This window comes from Rattus norvegicus, chromosome 5 (genome assembly GCF_036323735.1).
Source record: "Rattus norvegicus strain BN/NHsdMcwi chromosome 5, GRCr8, whole genome shotgun sequence".
In the NCBI taxonomy this organism is placed as follows: domain Eukaryota; kingdom Metazoa; phylum Chordata; class Mammalia; order Rodentia; family Muridae; genus Rattus; species Rattus norvegicus.
In genome coordinates, this window is record NC_086023.1 from 66337992 (window position 1) to 66364687 (window position 26696).

At 50.0% G+C, this 26696-nt stretch overlaps 1 protein-coding gene and 1 long non-coding RNA gene across 3 annotated transcripts in view; one reads left to right on the forward strand and one right to left on the reverse strand.

Moving 5' to 3' along the window:
• Window positions 1-26696, forward strand: part of Col15a1 (collagen type XV alpha 1 chain) — a 105627-nt gene that overhangs the window by 40446 nt on the left and 38485 nt on the right. The window contains exons 4-14 of the mRNA NM_001100535.2: window positions 206-280; window positions 1884-1964; window positions 6452-6596; window positions 9721-9830; window positions 11226-11360; window positions 12391-12516; window positions 14218-14421; window positions 14821-14949; window positions 20537-20629; window positions 21734-21859; window positions 22699-22761. Coding sequence (NP_001094005.1) covers window positions 206-280; window positions 1884-1964; window positions 6452-6596; window positions 9721-9830; window positions 11226-11360; window positions 12391-12516; window positions 14218-14421; window positions 14821-14949; window positions 20537-20629; window positions 21734-21859; window positions 22699-22761 — 1287 coding nt within the window. The remainder of the gene's footprint in view (window positions 1-205; window positions 281-1883; window positions 1965-6451; window positions 6597-9720; window positions 9831-11225; window positions 11361-12390; window positions 12517-14217; window positions 14422-14820; window positions 14950-20536; window positions 20630-21733; window positions 21860-22698; window positions 22762-26696) is intronic.
• Window positions 7715-24803, reverse strand: LOC120102870 (uncharacterized). Of its 2 annotated transcripts, none has more exons than XR_005504747.2 (3): window positions 24684-24803; window positions 8998-9144; window positions 7715-7958 (listed from the first exon to the last, which is right to left on the reverse strand). It is a non-coding gene; the product is annotated as an uncharacterized LOC120102870 (long non-coding RNA). The 2 variants fall into 2 exon arrangements; XR_005504748.2 differs by lacking the exon at window positions 24684-24803 and adding an exon at window positions 20955-21115.

Below are 26696 nucleotides of genomic sequence, written 5' to 3' on the forward strand. Positions count from 1 at the left end.
GGTCCATATTCTTTGGAAGCAAACAAGGAGAGTCCCTGAATGGAGAGCCAGAGTGGAGGGTGCCCAGAATTCCTGGCACCTTCATAGACAGCACATTCCCATGCTGGTTCTTTGCAGTGTCCCCCCTCACTGAGACAGTCCCGTCTTCCTTGGCCATTACCGTGTACACATGTAACCGGTGACTCCGATTTCTCTTCTTTCTCAGGGCTCCATACAACAGCTCATCATCTATTCAGACCCCAGGACCCCTGAGGAGCTGTGTGAAGCACAAGAGTCCTCGGTAAGCCCCTGTATCCCACCCCGATCTCACCCAGGGCTCCGTACCTCCATCCCCCAGTCAGCCGGGGGAAGGCTGGGTGCCCATCCAATTCTCCCTCAGCGTCATGCAGTCTAAAAGCCTCTCATCATGGCCAGCACTGCCCCAAGTCCTATTTTGGGCTTCTGGCTTTCTTTCCCTTTTTAAATCGCTTCAGCCATCGCCTTGGAGTGGGGGCTGTGTCTTATAAGGTGTTCCTGTGGCTGGGGCAGTCAATGGCCTGGTTTCCAGACTTCCTGCCAAGAAGGGTGTCAGGATTCTAAAATCAGAGCTAAAATGCTAAGATATTCTGGGTGTAAAGTCCTATAAAAATGAACCTAAATTTAGGTTCATTTTATGCTTGGCAAGTGAATCCATTCCTAAGTTGGGGGGTGGGGTGGGGGCTGGGGAGGAAAGATGGCTCCTTCCTTCTCTCCAGGATTTGCTGGTAGTGACAGCCTGGTGTAGGCTGGGGTAAGCGTATGTACTTCAGGAGCTGCCCCCTCCTCCAACCTCTGACACATACTTGGAGACACAACTCAGTGAGAGAGAGAGCCTCAGGCCCAGCTCAGCAGGTCAGGGAGCAGAGGGGCAGGAGGGGGAGCTGGAAGCCAGTGAGGGAGAGGCACTGTCTGAAGGTTCTTCCAGGCAGACGGAGCATCGTGCCAAAGCCAGATGCAGGCCGAGTGGTGTTTTCTGTGACTGTTGCTCTTTAAGTGATGTCAACTTCTGAACACATTGGAAGTCGGTTTCATTAGTTTAGCATTAAAAAAAAAATTCCGTACACCAGAGGTAGCACTTGGGGCTGTTTGAATTTCTGGACTCCTGAGCCAGTGCCATTCAAGAGAGCTGGGAGACGGAATGAGCAAGTTGTCAAATATTTGTCTCTGCTCTGCATTCTAGCTGAAGTATAAATATCCCAGAGGTCTCAGAACATGGAATCCATTGCAGAGCCACAGCACAGGCTCCTGGGCTGACCCAGGGGGGCTAGCTCTGATGTTAGGCAACAGTAGGAAGCCACCTTGGATGAGTGCTCCCTGAGTGGGCTCCAGGGAGCACCTTGCACAAACCAGGAGGAAAGGGAGCCTGCACATGGTTGGAAGGTGAAGTAACAGATTGTAGCATAGCAATATGGATAGAAATAGATTAACCAACCATGCACGCTGACTTTCCCACCCTGTCTCTGATACCATGTTTGCATACATGCATGCACACACACACACACACACACACACACACGAGGCACAAACACCACAATACATATATTCATATGTACATTCATGTATGCATGCATACCACACAAACATATATATGCGTGTTTCACATACATATGTGTGTATGTGCACATACAAGCATGCATACCATAGATGCAGCCAAACAGACACACATACACATATACATATGTGCATACTCATATACACATGTACATGTCTATATATATTCATATACACATACATGCAAATGTATACACATACACACACAGTTCCTCCACAGGAGTTTGATTGTCAGCCTCTGACCTTCTCAAGTACCACAATCCTGGGTAGCCTGACCTCCTGCCTTGTGTGTGTCCTGATGTATCTCCTCGCAGGCATCTGGAGAAGCCAGTGGGTTTCAGGAGATGGATGAAGTTGCTGAAATCATGGAAGCCGTCACTTACACACAAGCCCCGGTGAGCATGGATGCTACCCCTGTGAGTGGGTTACCTGTCTCAGGCTGTTGTCAGTTCTGTGAGGTTAAGTACCAGATCCTCTGGGGGAGTCAAGAGGGCCCTTTGCTACCTCATACCCACACCCAAGCAAGCTGCCCATAGCTCAGGGCCGCCTGCATGTATGGCTATGAAAGGCATGCAATGGCAGATGTGTTGTGTGACTTTGGAGAATTTACTCAGACCCACTGAACTTCTCTTCAGTGAGTGACGATAATAGCAAGGAGAATCTGAGCTGCAAGCAAAGGAAGCTCCCAGGATGGGCTCAGCACTCTGTGAAGGCTCCTAATAGAAGCAAGGAGACAGAAATAAGGCAGGAACTGTATGCTATAGACCTCAGGCAGCAGGGATGTGGGTGTGGCAGATAAGAACCATATTGCTGGGCTGGAGAGATGGCTCAGCGGTTAAGAGCACTGACTGCTCTTCCAGAGGTCCTGAGTTCAAATCCCAGCAACCACATGGTGGCTCACAACCATCTGTAATGGGATGCTCTCTTCTGAAGTGTCTGAAGAGAACTACAGTGTACTAACATATAAATAAAGTAAATAAATCTTTAAAAAAAAAGAACCATATTGCTAATGCTAGAAGGACTCAGGCAGAGATCTATGCCAGAGAGGGAATCTGCTAGGCTAGAGCACATGCCTCTTGATATCTACCCGTGGGTTTATGGTCTGGGTGGGATTGTGACCGTGCACTACCAAGACCTTGGCCAATCTTGGCTGAAATAGGGAAGGCCAAAGTTCCAGGAGTCCAAGCACTGCATAGAGGGTGAAGCAGAAGAGGAAGAGAGTTCACGTTTCTGTGGATACAATGCCACTTCTTCCTTACACCCTGCATGGAAGGTGGCTCCACCATGACATCAGCACTTCAGATACAGGGACTATATGTATGGGGGATGGGAGGGAGACCTTGGCCTGGAGAGGGTATGACATCAGTCCCTGAGGACCTTGAGAAATGATGGAAGGGAAGTGGCTGGTGGCATGGTGCACTTGGGGGCTTCAGGAGCGGCCCACTCTTTTCCTTCTCCGGTTTTTAGGGACTTGGGAGAAGCATTGCACTACCCGGAGTAGGTCTTAGCCCTGTTGCTCCTGGCTACTGGCCTTCAGCAGGAGACCTAATGTTTCCAAGACAGCTTCTCCCATTAGTGCAGAACTTGCCTGCTCTGTGGATTGGTCTGAGAGGTGGACAAGCCACATGGTCCAAACACTCAAGTAGACCTTGGTCCACAGCAGTGATGGGTGAAGGTTTATGGTGGTCACTGCAGACTAGCTGGTGAGGATTTCAAGAAGCCAGAAAGCTCAGGGCCAGACTCAATGCAGCACACAGTGGGTTCCCTGTTCCTTTTGGAATCCCCTCCACACTGGCTTCCTGGTGTCCAGGTGTGCAAACACCCTATGGCTGTCCTCTGCTTAAGAGAATTCCCCTAGGTCCACCCTGTTGGTCCCAAAGCTGCTGGTTCCCAATGCCCACACAGCAGAAGCCATCCTCATGGTTCTTCTGTCCTCCTACAGATGTTCCTTCACTTAGTCTCTCACCGTCGAGCAGGTGCTGCTTTGAGATCAGTGTCATTTCAGAGAGGGCCCCTATTCTACAGGAGAGGGCATGGAGCAGCCATGTTGTGGTTGAGGCCACATAGCCTGGAGGTGACAGAGTCACATCTTGGGCCACAGATCCAGAGTGGTCGCCATCCCTCCACCTTGAAGGGCATCATGGCTCGTTTTGGTGCAGGGGATTTCCCTCTCGGTCTCAGACAGTTCCTCCTTTCTCTGTCTGTCTTCTCTCTTGGGCAGAATCTCACTTCCTCATTTTCAGCCTTTGTAGCTTGCTACCCTCCAGGACTTGGACCCTGACTGGCAGACAGAACCAGAGACAGCCTGTCCAGGTCTCCCCCTACCTCCCATTTAGGGTCAGCACCTCTGCTGCCCCGTGCCTGTCTCTCCTGCCGAGCCAGCCTCTCCTCAGGTGCTTACCTTCTGCTGAGTTAGAATTAACTTCTGTCTTTCAGCTCTGACTATACATGTGAGTCACCCGTATGCAAATGTGCATGGGATGGACAGAGGTCTTTAACAGAGCGGCTCCTGGTCTGCTTCCCTGGGGTGTTCAGTGTTTCTGAGCAAAGAACAAGAATCTACATTGGCAGGGAGCTCTGAGGGTGATTCCCAGACACAGCCAGGACCTCTTCCAACCACACCTAAGGGCTCTCGGCTTCCCAGACATACCATCTGGGACTTCCAATCCCGACAGCTCTGTGCAATTCTGTTTGCCTGGAACCCCCACCTCCACCCGCGCTTCCTTCCTTCTGGCAAATTCCTATCCACCTCAGGATCCAGGCCAAATCCTCTCCTGTGAGGCTACCCGCTGCCATGCCCTGCTCTCCAGCTTGGCTCTTGCTTCTGCTATCCTGTATGCTCAGTGACACAGCAGGTGGGGCTGGGCTGTGCCTCTCTGGGCTCTGGCAGGAGCTACGGTAACATAATGTGTCCCAGGGCTCGGCCCACAATTGGGCACACAGAAACCTATCTGTGAATGAGCACACCAGACTGTGACTGTGAGGGTGGGCAAAACCAAAGCAAGGCACACCAACACACCTCCATAATAATTTGAAAAGACACTAAAGTCTTCAGACTAGACCTGCCTACACCGCCAGAGCCCACACTTGGTTCTTCGTCTGTATTACTTCTGCAGCCAGGAGCTGTGTGATGAGGTGCCTCACTTTCTCCACAGGGTGAGATCCTGGAATCTCACCTTTCCCCAAAGCAGGGTCCAGGTAGCCATGGCTGCCTGCCTAAGATTTGGTTAGACTTTGGCTGAAAGGCTGGTCAGTGACTCTTACTGAGATCTCCTTGAGTAACAGCTCATCCTCCTTCAGGCTTGTCCTCCTGCTTGCCTCAGTCTTGCCTACTCCAAATATCTGTCCTGAGGCCCACATGTCTCACAATGTACCCTTGCTTCCAGCCATTGGTATCCCTGGAGGTTACAGTTGGGCAAGCATCCCTGGTCCATTAGGGACCCAGGGCAAAGAGACTCCTCCTGGAGCCCTCACAGGAGAAGAAGATACACACCCCTGGGTGGGCCATTCCTAGCTGGGCTTTACTACTTTTCCTGGGGGTTCCCACTCTTTCAGCACCCCTATCTGGCTCCTGCTATTTGGACTTTTTCAGTGCCTGGCTCAAGGCTCCTGGGCTGGGCCTCAGCATCCCACACTCTTCCGGCTACTCCCACGCTTGGCACTGACCTTGTCCCCCTTTTTAGATTTATTTTTATTTTATGTGTATGGGTGTTTTGCCTACATATATATTTGTGTATCACATATGTGCAGTGCCCACAGAGGCCAGAAGAGGGCATCAACTCCCCTGGAGTAAGAGCCAGTTATGCTGGGAATTGAACCTGGGTCCTTGGAAAACCTTGGAGCCTTCTTTTCATCTTCTGTGGAACATGTTTTATTGCCCCCCCCCATTATACAGAGGAGAAAACTGAGGCTTGGTGAGGCTGTGTGATTTGTCCAAAGTAGGTCAGCCAACTAAATAGAAAGCAGACATTCCACCCAAGTCTGACAGTAAGGACTGAACTGTGAACGCGGAAGTCCCAGGGCTCCTCCTAACAGTCCTCCCTGCTATGATGGGCTAAACATTTACCCAGTGGAGTCTACCATCAAGAGCTGTGCCTGGTCTTGTTAGGACGCCCAAAGAGTGCTGCGGCAGCAAATGAGCCTGAAACCCTAGTGTCTTAACACAGCAGGGATGGGTTTCCTTTCCACGCGCTAAGTACAACATTAGATCCTTCCATTCAATTTTCCATCCTCCCCGGCAACCCGCCAGAACTCAGAAAAATGAAGAGGCTGAAAGCTAACCACCTTGGGTCTCACAAACTGTCCCCAGCACCTAGGGTCGATGTTCAGACACTGAGCGCCAGCACTGAGTTTCCTGCCTGGATTTCTGAATTGCCTTATTTCCAGCCGTTGGGTTTCGTCTCCCCCTAGTTAGTGAGACTGGTTAAGGGCTCCGCTGGCTTTGTGTAGATGCAGGAGCTCCCCTGGAAGGAAGTGGACACATCCTTCACTGTTAGAGCCTTGCCCACCATGCTGCTCTGGGGCTGGATTTATACCAGTGCAGTGCAGCCTGACTCACTGAGATAACTGTGCACACATCCCTGAACCCAGCGTCTGCCCTGAGCTAGCCTGATACCCGCACATCCCAGAAGTGTGGTCTCTGAGCTTTGAGGCCTTAGTCTGAGATCAACAATGTCTCCCGGGCGGTGAGTGGCTTGGAATGACACCCAGCACATACCTCTTTCCAACCTGGAGGCAATGCTACCCAGAGACGCAGCCAGGGTAGGCATTCAGGATTGTTCAGAATTCCGAGGATAAATCATCTTCCTGCTTCACTGGTAAGTAAACCCTTTTTTACATAAATGATTCTTTTCTAAAGTAAATTTCGTTCTTTTCTCTTCAGCCTAAAGAAGCACACGTTGATCCCATAAGCATGCCCCCTACTTCATCCTCTCCTACTGAGGACACAGAGCTTTCTGGGGAACCGGTTCCAGAAGGAACCCCAGGAACTGACCTGAGCATCACTGGACACAGCAGCCCTGAGCAAGGCGAGTCTTGACTCACGCATGAGAGGGGCGGGCTGTCAGCGAGTGATCGACATGTATGCAACACACAGAGCTCATGTCATCATCTCTTCCCCTTTCGAGGGAAGATTGACAGTTCAACCCCTTAAAGACAGGACAGGGAAACTGAGTCACAGAGAAATCAGGTAACCCATCCAAGACTGCGTGTGTGGCCTGTTATCACAGAGCTGGCACTTGCCCTCCAATGTCTGAGCTTGTAACTTCCAGGCTTCCCTATGGTTTCCCTATAGGAAAACTTAAAAGAAACACTGCAGCTAATTGAGTACCTACTGTGTGCCTACTGTGTGCCTCTCGGGTGCCAAGTGTGTACATACTTCTCCAGCTCCACCATGCCACCCAGTCAATATAGCTAGCTGCAATTTTACCAGTGGAAAAAGGCAACCCTTAGAAAAGGCCAGTGTGTTCACAAGCTCACTGCCCCATCTCAGAATCTCCACTTGTTCTGACTTCTGCCGCTCAACTTTCTGGGTCTCAGAGGATCTGTTCAGCTAACGGATGACCAGAAACAGGCATGGTCATCCAGCGGGTGAATGACCCCCACCTGCTGCTCCTCTATCCACCCGCCACACACACACTAAGGTGCACAAGCAAAAGCCCAGGGGACATCTATGCTTCCCCCTAAGCAGCAGGATAGCGTGCCCCCATGGCCTGAGAATACCCTTTCTAGGTGAGCAGTCATTTGTAGCCCTAGCTGCAGCCGAGGCCAGGGCTCTGAGAGGCAGGGACAAGATGGCTGAAACTGCCTGTCGAAGGATGGGTGGAGAAAGCACAGTGTCCTTCATCCAGGGGATGGGGATGGTCTAGTGGGTTTGGGACGTGCAGATTTCAAAACCACTGCGGCCAACACTATGAACACATGTTATTCACGTGTGTGAGAGATACATTACCCATTTGGTACAACATCCCGTGTGGGGTAGGACTGCATGTGGTTTTGATTCTCTCTGTTTAACTTCTGTGTCTCAAAACATCTTTCGCAGTAGTAGTGATCCTCGCTGTCTTTGCTTCTGCCGTTGGCTAATGAGTTATTTTAACAACTGAACTTGGGGAATCTGTGGGCAAGACACAGAGAGGACTAGACAGGAAAACTATAAATAATTTAATAACGTTACAGTGAGACTCAGGAGTCTTGAAGAGGTGGCAGTAGGAAGCCGGGAGAGCAGAAGGAGTCCCAGCCAACTTCGAAGGAAGCCCTGCGTGGCTGTCTATTTGCTGTGGGCCTGGGGACATGGCTGAGACTGCAACCCCCCTTCGTCCTCTTTGGGGAGTCGTAACCATCCTTGCTTCCTGGTGAACGGGAGGGTAGGATGCCCTGCGGTTTCTATGGTCCTGGAAACACAAAAACATCATCAGTTGTGGATACTGTTGAGTGAGTTGGGACCTCTGAGTCAGGAAATAGGCAGGGTGGCTTTTCCAGTCTAAAAAGGTGAGATCCAAATGGAGGCCACCTGAGGAAGGCCAAGGCCTCTTACCTGTACCCAGGGACAGCTTTGCTCCCTATCCAGTTGACAAACAACCAAGGGGGAGACCCAGAGCTAGCCCAAGTGCTTTCCCAGAGCTAGCCCAAGTGCTCCTTTTCTTGGTGAGGACGTAGTCCAGATGGTGATGAGAAAGGAGCCTGTAGTCCAAGTGTCATCTGCATGGGGAAAGCTGTCTGATATTTGAGCCATGCTTTCTGACAGTGTCTGTCCCAGCTCCATCCAGGGTGACTCTGGGGGCCAGTAACTTCTTGCATAGCACCCCCTAGTGGTCAGAGCAGGGAGGACCCAGACACCGGCCAATGCCAGACATAACATTCCTAGAATTCTGAGAGGTAGGGGGACGGGGTGTCAGGGGAGGGGGGACAGGACATGACATAGACTGCTGGAAACATTAGGGCATATGTAAATGCTACATGTAAAAGGAAGTCTGGTCTGGAGACTACCTGCCTGGCTTACAAACCGCTCCCAATCACTACTTTCACTGTGACTGGACTCCTCTGCAGAAGGGGAAGCATAATGAGACAGACCTGGTAGCACAGGCCTGCAATCATTGCCAATTAGGAGACGCCCACAGGATCATAAGTTCAACACCAGCCTAGGCAACTTAGTAAGACCCTTTCTTAAAAATATAAAGAGAAAGGGGAGGGGCAGACATACATAGTACTCCTTAGCTTGCAGGAGATTCAATGTTCAGTCCTTAACACTACTACTACTAATACTAGTAATTAACAATAATAATAATTATTATTTTAAAGCTGTGATTAGAGTAAGATACCTGCCCTGGGGTGTTACCAAGGAAGCTGAGAGTGTGGAATTCTGGCCCAGCAAGAGGTTGGTGGCACAGTTCCTAGAGAAGAGACAGCTTGGCAAACAGCCATTCATCTTACTGTAATCTCTTCTTTGCATTAGGAATCCATTTGTCTTTTGAAGCTCTCTCCGCAGATGTGTATGTGGTAACAATTCAGTCATCGTAGAGTTTAGGGACAGCGGCGCCGCTGGTGACAAAATGATAATAATCTCTTTTCTTTCCACCCCTGTAATCGGGAAGACGCAAGTAATTATTCAGCACTGGATTTAGCTGTAAATACACGTGATGTATGGACACCTACATAAATAATATGTGTGCTAAGTAATAATCACTACATAACGCACATATGTAAGAGAATAACCACACGGAAGGATGGGAAATGTGTAACTCGTACGTAGCCCTTTTTCCTCTTCCACATGCCTCCAATGCTCATGAGTATTTGTGAGTGGCTTGCTGGTGTCGGGAGCTGTTCACAGCACTCACCTCATATCAGCTAGGTGAATAATGCATAGTCATTAGAATAGTTTCACCCTCCAAGGTAGGAGTCATGATCTCCACTCACAGGTGAAGGAACTTGAGGCACAGTTAGATATTTGCGCCAACTCACATTCTGGGGCATGGCAAAGCAGGATTCCAGACAGCAACCCATGACGGAAGCCACCAGGCCCTAGGGCCTTGCCCTGTTCTCTAGGCTGTAGAACTGTAGAATCATGGACATCTTCCCAAGTTACCTTGTACAGAGTTGCCGCGCTCTCTTCCAAGACTGCACAGTTATTGACATCACCATTTCTGCTTCCTGTAGGGTCTGGTGAAATCCTGAATGATACCCTGGAGGTCCGTACTGTGGATGGGAACCCCAGTACTGATGGTGGTTCAGGGGATGGGGCCTTGCTGAACGTCACTGACGGTCAGGTAAGTGGGTGGTAAATTTGATTTGATAACCTAACGAGGATGTATTTGCTTATTTCATGTTTGACGGTGACTGAAGCATGAAGCGGTTTTAGTTGAATGTTATCAGGACTAACGTATAGAAAAGGCATAGTAGTCAAGCTCCAGGGGCACACCAGCAAGGGTGAGGGGAAAGAACCCAGGTTGTCTTCTCCCATGATTGGTGATACATACAAATGCAGCATGCTCTCGACTGTGACCACCTTGCATGGGATCCTTATGAAGGCCCCAGTCCCCTCAGGACAGAACAGGGTTAACCGCAGGCGTGCCCACACTCTCCTTAGCAAAGGTCTTTCATAGCTACAAAGCCAGTTTGAGAAATAGCTTGATCTGACAGAGGCATGGTGCCATCTTCTCAACTCCAGAGTTTGGGGACAAGTGTGAAGGCCTGAGTGTGAATCCCCAGCACACCCACAGAAAGGCTGGGGTTAGCGATAAATGTCTGTTACCCCAGTATGAATGACAGGGAGACAGACAAGAGGGTCCTAGAAGCGTGGTAGTCATTCAGCCTCTCGTAAGCTCCAGATTTAGCAAGAGACCCTGTCTCAAAAATGCGGTGGGGACCCATGGGTGAAGACTCCCAATATTAACCTCTGGTCACCACAGGCTCATATGTGTATGAACATGTCCATACACGCATGTGCACTCGGACCTACTTCATCACACACATGAAAACCCTAGAAAACAACAATAACATGCCATTCCTACGTAGACCACTCTATAGACCAGGCTAGCTTCAAGCTCACACAAATCTGCCTGCCTTTGTCTCCTGGGTGCTGGGGTTAAAGGTGTGCACCGTTGTTCCTGGCAAATGTGTCCCTTTTTATGACGCTGGCAGCCACAGCTGTTCCATTTCCCTATTTGTTCTGAGAGCGTATAGACATATTTTCATTGCCCCGAGGAAATGAAATTACAGAGAAAGAGGGAAAGGCATGTTAGGGCTGGAGTGGACTGGGGACAGAGTTCTGCCTGCGCATGGCTGAAGGATCACAAGTGCGATGCCATTACCCTTGTGTCTGGATGGGTGTACAGCAATGGTCACAGGAAATCTGTGTGTCTAAACAGAATGTCCAGAGCTGGAGCCAGCTGACTCAGGAATCAATGACCTGTGGTCACTGGGTGCATAAACAGATGTTGGCATGAAATGTGGGGCATCAGCGTCTCGGAGATTTTGCAAGTCTAGGACTGGTCTGAGACTGTGAAGTCACGAGGGTGGAGGTGCCAGGATGCTATAGGGATGTCAGATGGCAGGGTGTGCGTAGGAAGAAGACCCAGGCACTCAGTACTTTCCAGCCATACACTTGTAGGTCAGAGCTAAGGGACCAACAGCAAGGTCTCTCACCATGTCCTTGTTTTCAGGGGTTATCAGCAACAGCAACTGGGGAGACCAGGGTGCCTGTCACCACTGCCCTGGAAGTAGAGAATGGCAGTATGCCCACTGGGAGCCCCACCCTGGCCATGTTTACCCAGAGCTTCAGGGAAGTAGACATGCTGGTGAGTAGCTTAAACGTACTTCCCCTGCTAGGGCTCGTCCCTGGTAGAAGCAGGCACTAGCCTCCTGCCTACCCAACACAGAGTAGCAGCAACGGGCTGCAGGGCATTCACTCACTGGGAGGGGTTTGTAGAGTGTCGTGCCACACCAGACACTGGTCCTGCTAGCCAGGGCTGATGGCCAATAGGATAGGTAGGCTGAGTTCCCAAGTCACAGTGGCCAAGGGACACAGGACTCCCAAAACAACTTGTGAGTGAAGAAAGGGCGTCCATATCCCATCTTGCAGGTGAGAGAGCTAGAAGGTGAGCCTGAGAGTCTGAGGAGACTATCCAAGCAGATGGGATAGGTAGATGTTAGAGGTGGGGGCCAGAGGAGCAAAGGTCTAGAGGCCACACACAGGACCTGAAGTAATACGGGGTGCCTTTGGAGTCTGCAGGGGGGAGCCCTGATGTCACCTAAAGCTGAGAAGATGGGGCTGGAGAGACCCAGCACATGTTGGCTTCTGCTGGGTAGCCGAATAGCATGTAGTGAAGTTGCAACCATTGGCATTCAGGAGAGGGTGAAGAAATCTTAGAATTCTAGAAAGACTGCCTTGGCTTAAGTAGAGAAAGGACGGAGGAGGCTGGCCTGGGTACATGGGGATGGGTCTAGGCTGAATCCAGGTCCAGGTGAGCATGGGTGGCCATGAACATATCCGATCTTTTCAAAAGTTCCAGTGAGTGAGGGGCTGAGAAGCACCCATTGATTTTGTGAGCATGATTCCGAGTGACATGGAAGAGGGCAATTTTAAACGCGGAGGCACTGAGCTAGAGGAGCAGGAGGTAGGAAGCCATCAGGCGACTGGTGGTTGGCAGTTGCAGGTAGTGAGGTTAGAGACTCAGGGCGGGTCTTAGATGTGTCTGTGCTTTGAAGGTGAGGGTGGGACAGGAGACAGGTACAAGGGGGGCCTTGGCTATCTGTCCCTTAAAGCCACAGACATGGATCAAAGTGGTGGTCCACCAGCCTGGACCTTAGGGATGTCTTTCCATTTAGGATCTAGAAAATCTAACAACAGCATCAGGGGATGGTGAGGTGCCTACCAGCACTGATGTGGACACAGAGGCTGGCACTTTGCCCACTGGAGGGCCAACCCTGAAGCCAAGAGAAGAGGCCACTCTGGTAAGGAGTGAGAAGAGCTGGAATAGCCTTCTAGCAGCGTGTGTCTTAACACACACAAACCAGGGTGTGGGGGGACACCTCTCTGACCAATGCTAGTTCAGAGGTGGGATTTGCCAGGACTTCTAAGTATATGGCTCAACCCCTGAGTTCTAGCAGGGCCTGAGGGAAGAGGACCAGTAACCCGTGTGGTTAGAAGAGTAGAGAGGAGTCCTAGGCCTGTGCACAGAGTCTTTTGTCCCCACCAGCAGAGATCAGGGGCCAGGCATATGCCCTACATGTGAGGGAAAGACGTGACAGTGTTGCTGTGGGTTGGCAGGGTATAGACAGGCATGCCTAACAGGGTGCCTGCAGTGTAGACAAGGCTGGACACACACATCCCAGCTGGACAGTGGACCAATCTGTCCCTGTGACCATCTCCATAGAAGCTCTCTACCCGTCAGATTCAAACCTCCCTGTCATGGTCACTCCTGGGTTCCCACCTCGTGTGAATGGGGTAGTCCCATCGCAGCTGCTTAATGTGAAATTATCTCCCCTCTTCCTTCCGTCACATGAGAATGGAGTCCTGTTGGTTTTTCTATATAAATCTGTAATTCAGTGGTGTGGACCCTGCCCGAGTAGTCCCTCACAGAACCTGGCTGGGTGTTGCTCCTCTTCTTTTTGGCTCTTCTGACCTTGACCTACTGACCCAGCTCCTCTGAGACACCAAGCAGGGTCTGGTCCATGGCCCTTTTGGCTGCACCTTGGGGCTTCTGTGCTCCAGACCTGAGCCAGGGCCTTCTGCTTCAAGCTCCCCTTAGTGTCTTTTTGTGCTGCAGTCTTCTACACTCCCTGTCTACAGAGACTCCCCGCCCCTTCCTTCACTTGTCCTTCAGAGTCAGCCTAACAGCACTTCTCCAGGAAGGCACTGGCCTTATCCTTGGAAGACCTCTATATAATCGAATTGGTAAAAGGCTCCATGTGTAATGCAGCCCTGGCTCCCTAGCAGATCAGGAGCTCGGTGGGGATGGAGCTCAGCCGATCCCACTTCCCAGAACTGCTTTGCCTCTCTCAAGTGGTAGGTTCTGGACTAATTTGCAGAGTGAATCCATGAAGGCAGCGGGCCTACCAAGGTCAACAACCCACCTCCAAGCTCCTCCACAGGCTCGCTCTCCTGTCTGTAATGCACCCAGGCAGGCAGCCTTCCGCTCTACTCTTGTATCCACACAGGCTAGTGACAGAATTCTCCAGGCCACCTGACTGTTACACAGAGGAGTTCAAAGTTCCTTCCTGTCCCACTCATCCGTTTTCTTCTTTAAAGACATAGTATGTGTCACAGCAGGAGAAAACCAGGGACCAGAGCTCTACTGAGTGTCAGCTTAATAGAAGCTGGAGCCTGGCTAGCAGAGGTGTTAGGAAATAGGAGGGCTGCCTGCAGAGGAGATGTGCTCCCTAGGACCAGAAGTAGGCAAACTTAGCCTAAGATATACACTGAGCAGAGGTGGAGAGCTGGGTGGGTGGATGCCAGAGGTGGACTGAGGATGCCCAGAAAGGTGTACTCTAATTCTGAGCCCCAGAGACCTGTACACTGAGGTACTTCCTCAGTGAGTACAGGAAAGAGGCAGGGGACCCACTGAGGTCTGATTGCCCCAGTGGTTCCCTTTCTGTAGCACGTGCATGGGGATGGGGATCCTGTGGTATCATCTCACGCCTGCTCTATTCCAGGGTTCACTCGGTGAAGAATGGTCAACCACAGTTGTGTCCAAAGTGCCCCTCAATGCCTTTGAGGAAGAGGAAGCCAGCGGGACTGCCATCGACAGCCTGGATGCCTTCACACCCACAGTGGTCCTTGAGCAAGCCAGCGGGACCCCTACAGACATTCAGGCTGCTCTCACCACCACAGTGGCCCCTGAGCAAGTGTTTACTGCTGTAAGTCCCAGAGAGTATCTTCTCTGATTCATGGGACAGAAAGGTCAGCATTCTATGCTAGGAGCCATTAAGGTCCTCTGCAGAGACACACACATCAACGCTGTTGTGAGATCTTGGGAAACTCTACCTGGACAGGGAAGATAGTGATAAAAAGGGACCAGGTTGCTGGCTTTTGTCCCTGTCTGCTACACCCTAGTTTTGACTATGAGTTTTCCTAGAGACCAATGTCCCAAAAGTGGGAAGGGTTTCAAGGAGTCACTTCTGTGACTGAGCCAAGTGTGAGGATGTTGGTAGGTAAAGTATGTTGACACTGGACAGCCACCACTGAATTGACAGCCCCAATCATGCAGCCTCGTGGGGTGGGGTCACAATAACCCCTCCTGTTGATGTCTTTTACAGGCACCCACAGATGGAGAAGACCTGGTGACTTCTACAGAGGAATCTGACGAGGAGGGATCTGGTAGCACCCTCCCCATAGGGCCCCCGCTCTCCAAACCCACAGTGACTCCAGAGAGGCAGGTCACCCTGGTAAGTGTCCTGGGGTTTCGACTCAGTTAGTAGATCTTTCAGTGTGGAGAAAGGCCACCCCAACCTTTTCAGGGTCAGTTCATATCTTGGTTTGTAAAGACAGTATTTGAGGACTTTGGCCCAACAAGCCAGAGCAGACTATAGTTTGGGTAGGAAAAGGTAAATCATAAAGACAGAGGGTCCTTGATTAAGTCTCTAATTGCCTTTGGAATTGCATTGAGATTAGCAATTCCTTGGGGCATAAACACTGAATATAGCGCTGAGCAGGGTCTATAGAGGCATGGAGCATGAATGGTGTGTGGACCTGAGGGGGGAGTGGGGGGTGGGGAGTGGGTGGGTGTTGGGGGGCTCCAAGCTGGGGGTCTGAGGCTGTGGGCTGCTACTCTTGACTTTGAGCCATCCATTGGTACTATAGGCTGGCTTCTGGTCTGAAGTCAGTTCAGAAGATGTTTAGAGCCATCCTTGCGTACACATAAGGTGGGCTGCTTAGAGATTGTCACTGACTCAGAGAAGTGGGCAACTCAGTCAGGCTTGTGTGAATCCTGGGTGAGCTGCTCTTCAGGGGAAGATGGTTAAAAGAAGAACCTCCTGCTGGTGACCCGCCATGGTGTGTCAGTTGGAGTGACACTCTGAAAGCCACCACTCAAGGTCCAGCCATGTGATCCCTCAGCTGAAGTGCTCTGGTAGCCTCTGCTTAGGGACTGCAGAGGTCAGGAGAGGCCTCTGAGAATCCTGAATGGCTCTTGCCAGAGAGCATCTCCCGGTGACTAGTTGGTTCCCATTCGGCTTCCTTTCTCAGTGGTTAGAGTTGCCCTCACCAATCGATTGATTTGGGACCTTAGAGTTGTTTGGTTAGTTTGATTTTATTATAATCACAGTATCATCCATCTAACAAAATTAGCAGTAGCCTCTTCGTGTTCTCTAATACTTAGGTTGACTTTTCAATGTCCCTTGTCAGTTAGTTGGACTCTGAGTCCTCCTCAGTGTACATATTATATGTGTTGATACTCTGTAAACTGAGGACATGATTTCCTATAGTTAAGGGAGGATATATATGTATGTGTGTGTGCATACATATGTATGTATGTATGTATGTATGTATGTATGTATGTATGTATGTATGTATGTGAGAGAGAGCATAGCCAGAGGAAGAGTCCAGAGGAGAAAGAGAGAGACAGAAAGAGAGAGAGACTGTGATACTGAGTGAGCCTAGAGACCAGTATGTATGCACTTTGATATGCTAACAGGTACCACAGGTAGCTGTAGGTGCCTTTGGTCCAAGGCAAGGGAAATGATTCCTTTTGTTAGAGGGGAGCCAGCTTCACAAGTCCCTGAGGGATGCTGGCTTTTATCTAACCACCAGAAATTCTCCTATCTAGGTAGAGCCCATTTCTGGATATTTGGGCTGCCTTTTGGAGTCTGGGGAATTGGAGTCTCCTTTGGACCTAACAGATTCATCTCTCAGGGGTCTTTTCATCTCTGTCCCCTGCCTTCTTTTTTTGGTTTGCCATTGATTTTTTTTGTGGGTCGGGAGGACTGGGCCAATCATCCTTGTATCCTTGAGTTCTCTGTTCTGAGAAGTCAGGCTGTCGGGGCCAGCCATACTGGCGGGTTGAGGGTAGGGGGTGAGTGGGTGGGGCTTAGTGCTTCTGGGAAACTCTGTCCACATATATTAATGATGATAAAACTGCATATTAACAACCAGAAATTAGCCACCACGCAACTGCAACCAGGAATTTGGTCTCAAGCATCCTTCGCAATGGAGATAGACTGCTATGTAACAAAGGGTTTGTTTACTAGGACATTAAGCTTAATATCTGTCTGTAATAGAGGAAACTTGGGACTGGTTTAATTAGCTAGCCAAGGGAGACTAATCAAATTAAAGTCTATTCAAATCATGGGGACATTAAAATTATTCTCATTTGTCTTCAACGTTGGAGAAAACGCTAGGGTGCCACGCTAAGTGAAAGAAGATGGTTATAAATTTTAGTGTGCTGTGTGGTCTGGGTTGTTTGGAAATACATACTCTAGGAGGAAACGCCCTCCTTCAGTGTTAGCAGTGTTGCTTCTGAGTGGTGGGACCGTGGCAGTGTGGCTGGGTTCTTTGGATGTTGTTTTTTCCTGGGGAACTTTTTAAGTTTTTACAGTAGATTTTTCTCCCACTGGTGTTGGTCTAGTCTCTGTAGTGCCATGGGTTGAACATAAATCCCTGTACACGCTAGGCCAGCTTTCTACCACGGAGTGACATTCCTAGCCCTTATGACAGGATTTTAAAATTAATATTTTAATTAATTTATTTATTTGGAGAGGGGCAGCAGCCATAGGTACACGAGTGGAAGCCAAAACAGGGTGCCAGCTGTTCCCTGCCGTTCGTTAGCTGTTCTTTTGAGGTAAGGCTTCTCTCTCAACCTGAGCCCCCTGCCTCCTCTTCTCAACTAGACTTGAAGTCAGCAAGCTGTAGCAACAAGCTATCTCCCCACCCCCTTGCAAAACAAAAACAAACGGGGCAAACACACAAAGCATTACTGTCAAGAGCCTGTGAAGGATGCCCGGATTGTTGTCCAGTGCCGGGATCCAAGCTCTAATCCCTGAGATCCTGTAGCAACCGGTCTCATTGCTGAGACATCTCTCTAACCCCAGAGTCTTTTGTAAACCTCTGAGAAGAGGATGAGGGGGAGGTGCGTAAGAGGAGCAGGGAGGGAGAGAAGGGGTGTGGGGAGGGGAAAGAGAAGAAGGGGACACAGGACGGAGACAAGAAGGAAGAGATAGGGTAAGAGAATGAGCAACAGAGCAATACGCAGCATCCAGGCATGCAAGTCGTACAGACAGATGACTGCCAAGCTCATGTGTCAGGTGAGTGCTACGAACAGAAACTGATGCCCCAGTTTCTGTGTGGAGAACTTAAGCTCAGTCAAGCGACACCTACCCTGTAATAGTCTCAGAATCATTTTGAGTCACAGGGGCCATGCAGTGCAGTGGGTACAGGACAAGCCTGACTCTGCTCACCTGCAAACGTTTTATATCTCCGTGTTCTGTTCTGCCGCAAAGCTCAAGGACCACAGACAGCGGGGTTGGTTCCTGCCGCATGACTCATGAGAGCCAACGAGTTCATGAGCGGAAAACGTTGCCTAGCACTTCATACCTGCTCCATAAATTAGTTACATGCAATTCCGTATCCCATGAAGAGCAGAGAGGGCTATGCTCACGTAATTCCTGGGAACAGGGGTGAGAGCATGGTCCTTGGACGTCGTGATTTGAGTTTTTGTACTGTCTACAGCCCAGCCGCCATGATCAGACAGGACCCAGAAGTTAGTCAGCAAAGCCCACCAAGTGTGAAATGAAGTCCTTCCATTGGCTGAGTCCTTTGAGCTCGGTGGGCCCCAGCTTCCCTGTCTGTTGTGGAACGTCCTGCTGAGTCACATGTCCCGTCCCTAGTTTTCCTCTTGAGAGGTGGTTTAAGAAGAAGACACTGGACCCGGATGGTCTCTGGGCAGCTGGAGGACCTCAGTAGACCTGAGGTGATGGGGGTTACCCGTGGCTCAGCTGCCAGGAGGTCCATCACCACAGAGGTTGTCTTCTGGAAGAACTGCTAGGGCAGGCTATTCCAACATCCCTGTGATCCCAACTGTGATTCCCCAGGACTCCTGCTCTGGCCTCTCTCCATCTCTGTTGGGCCTCTGTTCTCATCTCCCTTAGAGAGCAATCTCCAGGGCAGCCAGTGGCCTGGGGGTGAGGTGTTCTCCTTGGTCCATCTCTGCCACTTCAGGGAACTTCCGAGGCAGCAGGGTTCAAAGGGCAGGCAATTCAGGGAGCCCTAAGAAGAAGCCTCCCAACACCCACACTGGGCGTTCAATGGCCCTCTGCACTGTCCTTTTGTTTGGCTGAACCATTCATTCATCTTATTTGTCAGAACAGCCATTTCTCTGGAGGCTTTTGGACAGCTGAGCTCTCAGAGGCTCACCCTTCTCCTCCCCTCAGCCCCTCCTCCCTTCCTTCCCATCTCTTTCTCCTCACACGGACACTTCTGACATCTAAAGACATTTCCTGAACACCAGTTATGGCAGGCTGTGAGACCGGAAGGGCTCCCTGGAGAAGCCTGTGGTCTAAGGAAGGCAGAGGAATGAGCAGTTCGCTGGTTCCAGATGCCAAGCCTCTGGCAGGGCCCAAACAAGGGCTGAGGAAATCCTCAGGCAACACCCGGGTTTGTGCGATGTGTGTGCATGTGCGTGCAGATTATCCTGCATGCTGCTTCTTTTACAGTGGGGTGCAGGAACAAACCCGCCAGCGGAGTGGTGGCTGCAGGGGGCAGGGTGACAGGGTCTGCCTTGGGCCATCCTTATAAAAGAAAATGCCTTTCTTCAGTTTGAGTTGAAAGATTAAAGGTGAACAGTTTCTCCAGAGAGGAGGGGAGCAGCGAGAGATGCGTCACTGATCATCTCTTTAGGACGCTGCTGTGGAGCAGGGAGACTCCCTGGACCTCCAGACTCCATGGCTCCTTCAGTCAGACCTCAGGCTTCCACTGTCCTGGAGCCCTGGAGAGTTCAGTTCCATTTTTCACTTACATCATTATGTTTTCTGGACCCCTGACAGGGCAAGAAGGGTACCCTAATTAGTCCCTGGCTCAAGACCTGATTCTTTCTCAGGGCTTCCAATCTCTAGGTTTGACATCCTGGAAACCATGAATGTCCTCAATGGGTCCCTCTCTGCTTCCCATCTAGGCCTTCCCAAGTTCCCTGAACTTAGCTGTGAGGTATTCCCTCCTCCATCAGATGAAAGCAACAGCCTTCAGCCGACTTCCTTACCTGTAGTACTACTATCGCTGCCTTAGTTACTCGTCTATTGCTGTAAGGAAGCACCACGACCAACACAACTTATAAGAGGAGGCATTTGATTGGAGGCTTGCCTACAGCCTCAGAGGGCTAGTCTATCGTCATCACAGAAGCTAGGCATGCGAGCAGGTTCTGGAGAGAAGATGAGAGATTACTTCTGATCCCCAAATTTCAGGCCAAGAGAGACTGACACTGGGCCTGGGGTGGGCTTCTGAAACCTCAAAGCCCACACCCAGTGACACACTTTCTCCAACAAGGTCACACCTCCTGATCCTTCCCAAATGGTTCCACTATTTGGGGACCAAGTATTCGAACATGGGAGCCTATGGAGGCCATTTTCATTCAAGCCATCACAACTCCCTTCTGATGGCCACAGGACAGTGAGTCCTGCTCCTAGCTCTAACCTACAATCCTGATCCTCCTTGAACCTCTCGGTGAGGGCTCGGCATAGACATATTTGACACTCAAATAAACTTATACCCAAGTCCTTACCTGCAGGATGGTTTCACACTGGAGGATACCTAGGAACTAAGCCTGGAGAGGCAACAGAAGGGGTTGAAAGGAAGCTGAGTCCAGGTCACTGGCAGGCTGAACCTTGGGGAGGCTGAGGCAGGACTCAGCTGGAAAGGGGAGGGGAGGCCAGAAGAAAAGTTGGCCATAGACATTTTAAGGCTATAGAATATGAGTGCTTGAGGTGGCATAGCTGTCTATGGAGACTGGAGGTCGGATCTGCATGTGGGAATTTCTTCTTTCTTCAGGCAGGAGTGGAGGCCGAGGGGTCAGACCCTGTTTGGGGCGTGGACGTGGGCTCAGGCTCTGGAGACATTGTGGGCAATGAAGATCTGTTGAGAGTGAGTACTAAGGGTTTGGGGGAGGCTGGTGTTAGGGCCCTGGGAGGGAAGGTTGTGGGTCAGGCAGCCGTGACTGTAGGTTGGCCCCTTGGGAACTGTTGGCTCTTGTGTGTGGAGGTCACCATACACTCCCCTTTACTTCATACATGTTTGATATTTTCACCTCGTTTTCAATAAGCTTGAGCCTGGATGTGTGTTGCAAGCCCCCTTCACCACCCTCCTCCTTCCCCGGCATCAGTTCCATTCTTCTTCACAGCAGGTTTGCTCCCTGGCCTTCACCTCTAACCATGTCTCCCACTGTCCTTTTTCTTTATGAAAGACTTACCCTGGTTTCTTCTGTTTGGATCTCAGTTCACACTCAGGTTCCAGTATAAAATTCTCCCTGGTTCCAAGTCTGCCATGTTGGTCCAGTCTTGGTGCCTGTGGCACATCTGGCCTGCCCAAGGCTGGGCTCTGCCAGTCCTCTTTAAATTGCCCACAGGGAAATGTGGCTGTGGCTGGTTCTTGAGGCAGCTCTTGCCCCATCCTTGGGCCTAGTCCTCTTTCCAGCCCTTTCCCCTGAGCCCTGTGCTACCCTAGTTTGAAGCTCCACTTAGCTGGCCCTGGCCGTTACTCATGCCCAGGGCTGGAAAGGTCCCGGGCTCAATGAATGGGTGGTGTGAAAGCCCAATGATCTACCAAGAACATTCTGGGCTGGTGAGATCTGACAGCCCAGCAGGAGGCTGAGGAAACAAATCCCCTTTGGTAAGCATTTCAGGATGAGGCCAAACACAGGCTGTTTGGCTGACCTTATAGACAATTAGAAAGCTGAATTAGCCAGAGCTCCTCTGGGACTCCAGATAATTGGCTCTTTATTGTATATACCATTTGGGAGAAAGCATGGTGTGATCTGCTTGGAAAGCCATACATTCAAATGCCAGCTCCCTGCTTTTTCAACTGCGTGAGTTTGAGTCCTTGAGTCAGGTTGTCTTCTTGAGCCTCAGTTTCTCCCTGTGCAAGGAACCCCAATCCTTCCTTATCGGTTTGTTTCAAAGATTGGAAAGAAGGTAGAACACATGCTTGGTACTCAGCCTCTCTCATTGCTTCTAATAAACTGCCTTTCAGGGTCCTCCAGGTCCCCCAGGCCCACCGGGATCACCTGGGATTCCAGGGAAACCAGGAACTGATGTTTTCGTGGGACCTCCTGGGTCTCCTGGAGAGGATGGAGCTCCTGGTGAGCCAGGACCCCAGGTGAGCGACTGAAGCCTCCTCCCTCACTCTTCAATCATACGACTTCCTTTCACACAGATTACAGACCCAGCTCTACCCAAGGCTGGACACCAAAACCTTCCTTCCCCATCTGAATCATTCCTGAGACTCCAAGGAAACATTCTATATGCACCAGTTTCCTGATTTATGTGGGGATTTGTGTGTGTGTGTGTGTGTGTGTGTGTGTGTGTGTCTGTGTCTGTCTGTCTGTCTGTCTGTCTGTCTGTCTGTGTCTGTCTATGTGTCTGTCTCTGTGTGTCTGTCTGTGTTTGTGTGTCTGTGTATCTGTCTGTGTATGTCTGTGTGTGTGTCTGTGTGTGTGTCTGTGTGTGTGTCTGTGTGTGTGTGTCTGTGTGTGTGTCTGTGTGTCTATGTGTGTGTCTGTCTATCTGCCTGTGTGTGTGTCTTCTATCTGCCTGTGTGTGTGTCTGTCTGTGTGTCTGTGTGTGTGTCGTGTCTGTCTGTGTGTCTGTGTGTGTGTGTGTCTGTGTGTGTGTCTGTGTCTGTGTCTGTGTTGGGGGAGGGGGATGCAGCCTCATGGAGGCCTTTGGAATCTACCATAGTATACCACCATTAGGGTGTGGTGTGGGAAAGCCTTGGAGATCTTTTCCTGTCTGCTCCCGATGTCCTTCAAGTACAGAGCTCCCGGGTACAGTTCTGAGTGAGTAACCTAGAGAATAGAGGGTGCTTGTCTTGAGGACAAGCAGCAAGCCCTGTGCTTGCTGGCCTCAGGTTCCCCAACCTTTGTTCCTTCGTATTTTAGGGGTTTGTGTGGTTTTTAGCAGAGATTCTGTGAGCTGATTGTCACTGATATTCCCCAGGGCCCTGAGGGACAGCCTGGACTTGATGGAGCCTCTGGCCAGCCTGGAATGAAAGGAGAGAAGGTAGGAGACAGTGTGAGGTTCCCACACAGGACTCCAACCTGGCCAGTCTCTTTCCTCACCTCTATGGAATGACTCACCATTGGGCTCACAGTCCCCTCTCCTGTTTCTCCTTCCCACTCCTGTGTGCTGTAGCATCAGTGGACAGTAGTGACACCATCTACCCCGTGGCCTACCTATGACCTTCCTGTGCATCCTGACCAGACGCTCTTCTCTTCCTGCCCACCCTGTAGCATTAGGGCCTTCCCTGATGTCCTCTCCTACAGTCATCTTCCACCTGTGCCTGTCCACCTTCCTGTCGCAGGTGCTCACCGGCTCCTGAGAAAATACCTATGGCAGACTCTTGGGCAAAGACCTGATGCCTTTCTTGGTTGGCACCAACTGTTCTGTAGCACGTGACCTGCTGCTCACTTCTACAGCTCTGAGCAACAAACCAGTTGCTCTGTGGTCCCCTCTAGGAGCTTCTAAGCTTCTGCATGTGGTATCTGCCTTGTCTGGAATGCCACGTCTTTTTGTCATCAAGGCCCAGGTCAGATACAGTGACCCTCTTTTGTCCTAAGAGTCATTTTACAAGACTCCTCTCTACACATTTATATTGTTGCTTTCCTTGCGCGCGCGCACACACACACACACACACACACACACACACACACACACACACACACACACACACACAGAGCTATTTAGTTTCTAAATTAAGCACAGTGAAAGGTTAACTGTAATAATTGACCAATCATAACAATATACTGTAGTAAAATAGCGGCATCACTACATCACTGCTGTCTACTTCAGAGCCATTATTAGGTAACACAAGGGTCAATGAATGGGTGAATAATGGTCTGATAACTGAGATGGCAGCTAAGATACTGATGGGTAGGTAGTGTATAGAACATGGATACGCTGGACCAAGAGATAGCTTATATCCTAGGTAGGATGGAGTAGGAAGTTGTAAGATTGTATTGTTCTGTTCAGAATGCTGTGTACTCTAAAACCTGTGAATTGCTTATTTCTGGAATTTTCCATTCAATAACTTCAGCCTGTGGCTAACGGAATAGCTGAAGCCGAAGACAGGGGCATAGAGAAGGTGAGGGGGTACGGAATGTCCTCCTCCTCAGTCTTTCATTGGGGTCAGTGTTTTGTTTGGGGTTGGTTGAGATGAGGTCACGCTACCTAGGCTGGATTGGCCTCAGACTTGTGATCCCTCCACCCACCATCTAGTGCTAGAATTACACGTGTGTTCCATTATGCCTGACTTCTCTCAACATTTCCAGCACCCTTCCTTCTTCCTCTTTCTGTGAGCACAGCGTTACTGCTGGTGAGAACTTTCTTAGCAGTGACACAGAAGTTGCTAGCATTCTTGTGTACCCTGAACTCTTATCCTGCCTTAGAGCTGAAATATTCTTCCAACCTAGCACAGCCTCTATTAGTCTTTTATGAATAAGTGGAACATTCTTCAAACAGCATTTCAATCTACCATTTCTATTCAGCCTGCTTCCAGTCTGCTGAAGCTGCCTGTCTATGCTGGGCTCTGGGGGAAGGCAATTCTCGCCCCTGTAGCCTACCCAGACATAACGAAGACACACCTCTTTATACCAAGAGAGATAGTAAAGACACTTTGCACTAGTGACGTGTTAATGAAGGTTCTACAAACCCCCTCCATAGGAGGTAGGGGCCCTGTACGTCACCCCCATGAGCATGTTTGAAATGTCTCCTGCCAGGACACCACAGTCACTGGATCAAATACCAGCTTCCATCCATCAGCCCTGAGCATGCTTAGCTGAAAGAGTAGCTTGATTTTTTTTTTTTTTTGCAAATGAATTTCTCAGAAAGAGACAACTGTGCAATCTTAGGGGAGTCATCTTATAGGAAACAACAGCTTCATAAGAAATCTAGGTCTGCGGGAAGCCCCACCAACCCACACTTACCTTGTCCGCCCCTACAAAGCAGCGGCTAAACCTCCCACGCTGTCTGTGCTTGAAGACACCCCGTGCTGCATACTGACGCCCCTGTTGGCTGCAGCTGGCTCAATAGAGCAGCAAGGAGGAAGCGCCACTCTGCCCTGGGTAACTGCTGCAGATCTGTTTTGCTGGTTTATTCCTGGGATTTGCTAAGAGGCCCACTGTTGTCCTGGGGACATGGTATGCTTTAGGGTTAAGCAAAAGAAGATTCTAGAAGGACTTAGACATTTGCTTTTGGAGAGTTGAATGGAAAACAGTCTGGCATACAGTCACATAAATGACTTCATTTGTGAAGGAAATGAGTGTCTCCGGTCCTTATGAGACATCAGCCCCAGTGATACATTTGATCCCTGACTCCAACAGTGTCCTTTTTTGGCCCACACATCCTTATTGACAACACCTAGGCAGCACCGCCCATGGCTGGATAAACTGAATTGTAGGAAGTCTTTTCTCATGCCATTAATCTGTGCTATAACCCCTGGTAATTATCCAACTTGGGAGGGCAGTCCCGTGCCTCCTAGGCTAACCTCCAACTCCATAAAATTTAGAATGACCTTGAACTCTAATCCTTCTGCCTCATCCTCCCAAATGCTGGAATTACAGCTGTGTACTATCATGCCCAGGTCAAAGTGAGTTGTTTTCCCACCATGCATAATGAGCAAGACTCAATTTATTTGCCTGGGCAATTTAATACTGATAAATAAGACCATTATTATCAAATGTGAACTTATCATCAAAGTGTAGATGGTCGTTAAGAGTGTATCTAGTAGATTATTTATGATGCATAGCATAAATAGAGGCATCCTTTCTTTTTCCCACGTTAAGTTGAACAGCTAACCCTGCCACCTTTATCCCAGGTGGGATTGGTCTGTTTTCCCAGCTGCAGAGCACATCTGGGAGGGTAGCAGAGGAGACTTCTAGAGAGCAGCATCCTTGGATATTGTTCCGTTTGCACTGAAGTGTCTGCCTCCAGCTCTCCCAGGACTGAAGCATGAGGTCTTCAGGACCCAGGGTATTTGTGGTATTCATCTGCCACGGAAGGTTCTGAGGCACCCACAAGAAAGAGCGTCCTCTGAAATTTTCTCAACTACCCAGAATTTCTGGGGAAACTTGAGCTCCTAAGAGCCGTCTTTGAGTAATCTCACTGGGCTGGAACTGTTTATGTAGGCCTAGCTTCTGCCTTTCCCATAAGTTAGAAGAGAAATTTGATGATGTCGTCACTATGGTCCCCATCTCTTCTCTATCCCGATCTGCTTTGGAACGAGGCTCATGTGATAGCATCAGAGAACCCTTGAAGACTCTGAGGATATAGTCGCTTTTTGCCTAGAATCCAGAAACCGGCTGTGTTTGAAGTCCTACACACCATGGTATTGGCTTCTTATGTCTCTCTTTCACTATCAGCTGGCTTTGGCACATCTGCATGGAAGGTCTCCATAAAACCAAGGAGACTGTAGTCTGTAGGGGTTACTGAGCTGAAATTATCATTACTTCAAAGCCCAGGAGCAAACCCAGCAGACTGCCCTATAAGGAACCCAGGCAGAAAAAAAGGCCATGTATCTGGGGCTCCTTCCGTGTTTCTCTACTGACACCTTGCAATACCCTTGATAACTCAGTTCACCACCCTGAGCCAAGTTTTCTACTGAATTCTGTTATCCTTCTTGTTGCTGTGACTAAAGCCCGGGGAAAGGGGGAAGGATTTGCTTTGGCTTTTGGTTCAGAGATTTCAGCTCATCGGGGTGGGAGCCCATGGTGGGTTAAGGGTCAGGGGTCAGAGGCTCCAGCCACATGGTGGTCCAGTACAGAACAGCTCATGTTCTCCAGAAAACAGAGTGCATGCCTGAGCCAGGAGCTCTCCCTTTTCTAATTTTATTCCATCTGGACCCCTAGTCTATGGGACATGCCCCTCACATTCGGGCTGAGGGTCTCCTCTCCTTATTGAATCCTCTCTGGAAACACCACAGACATGCCCAGGAGTGTGGT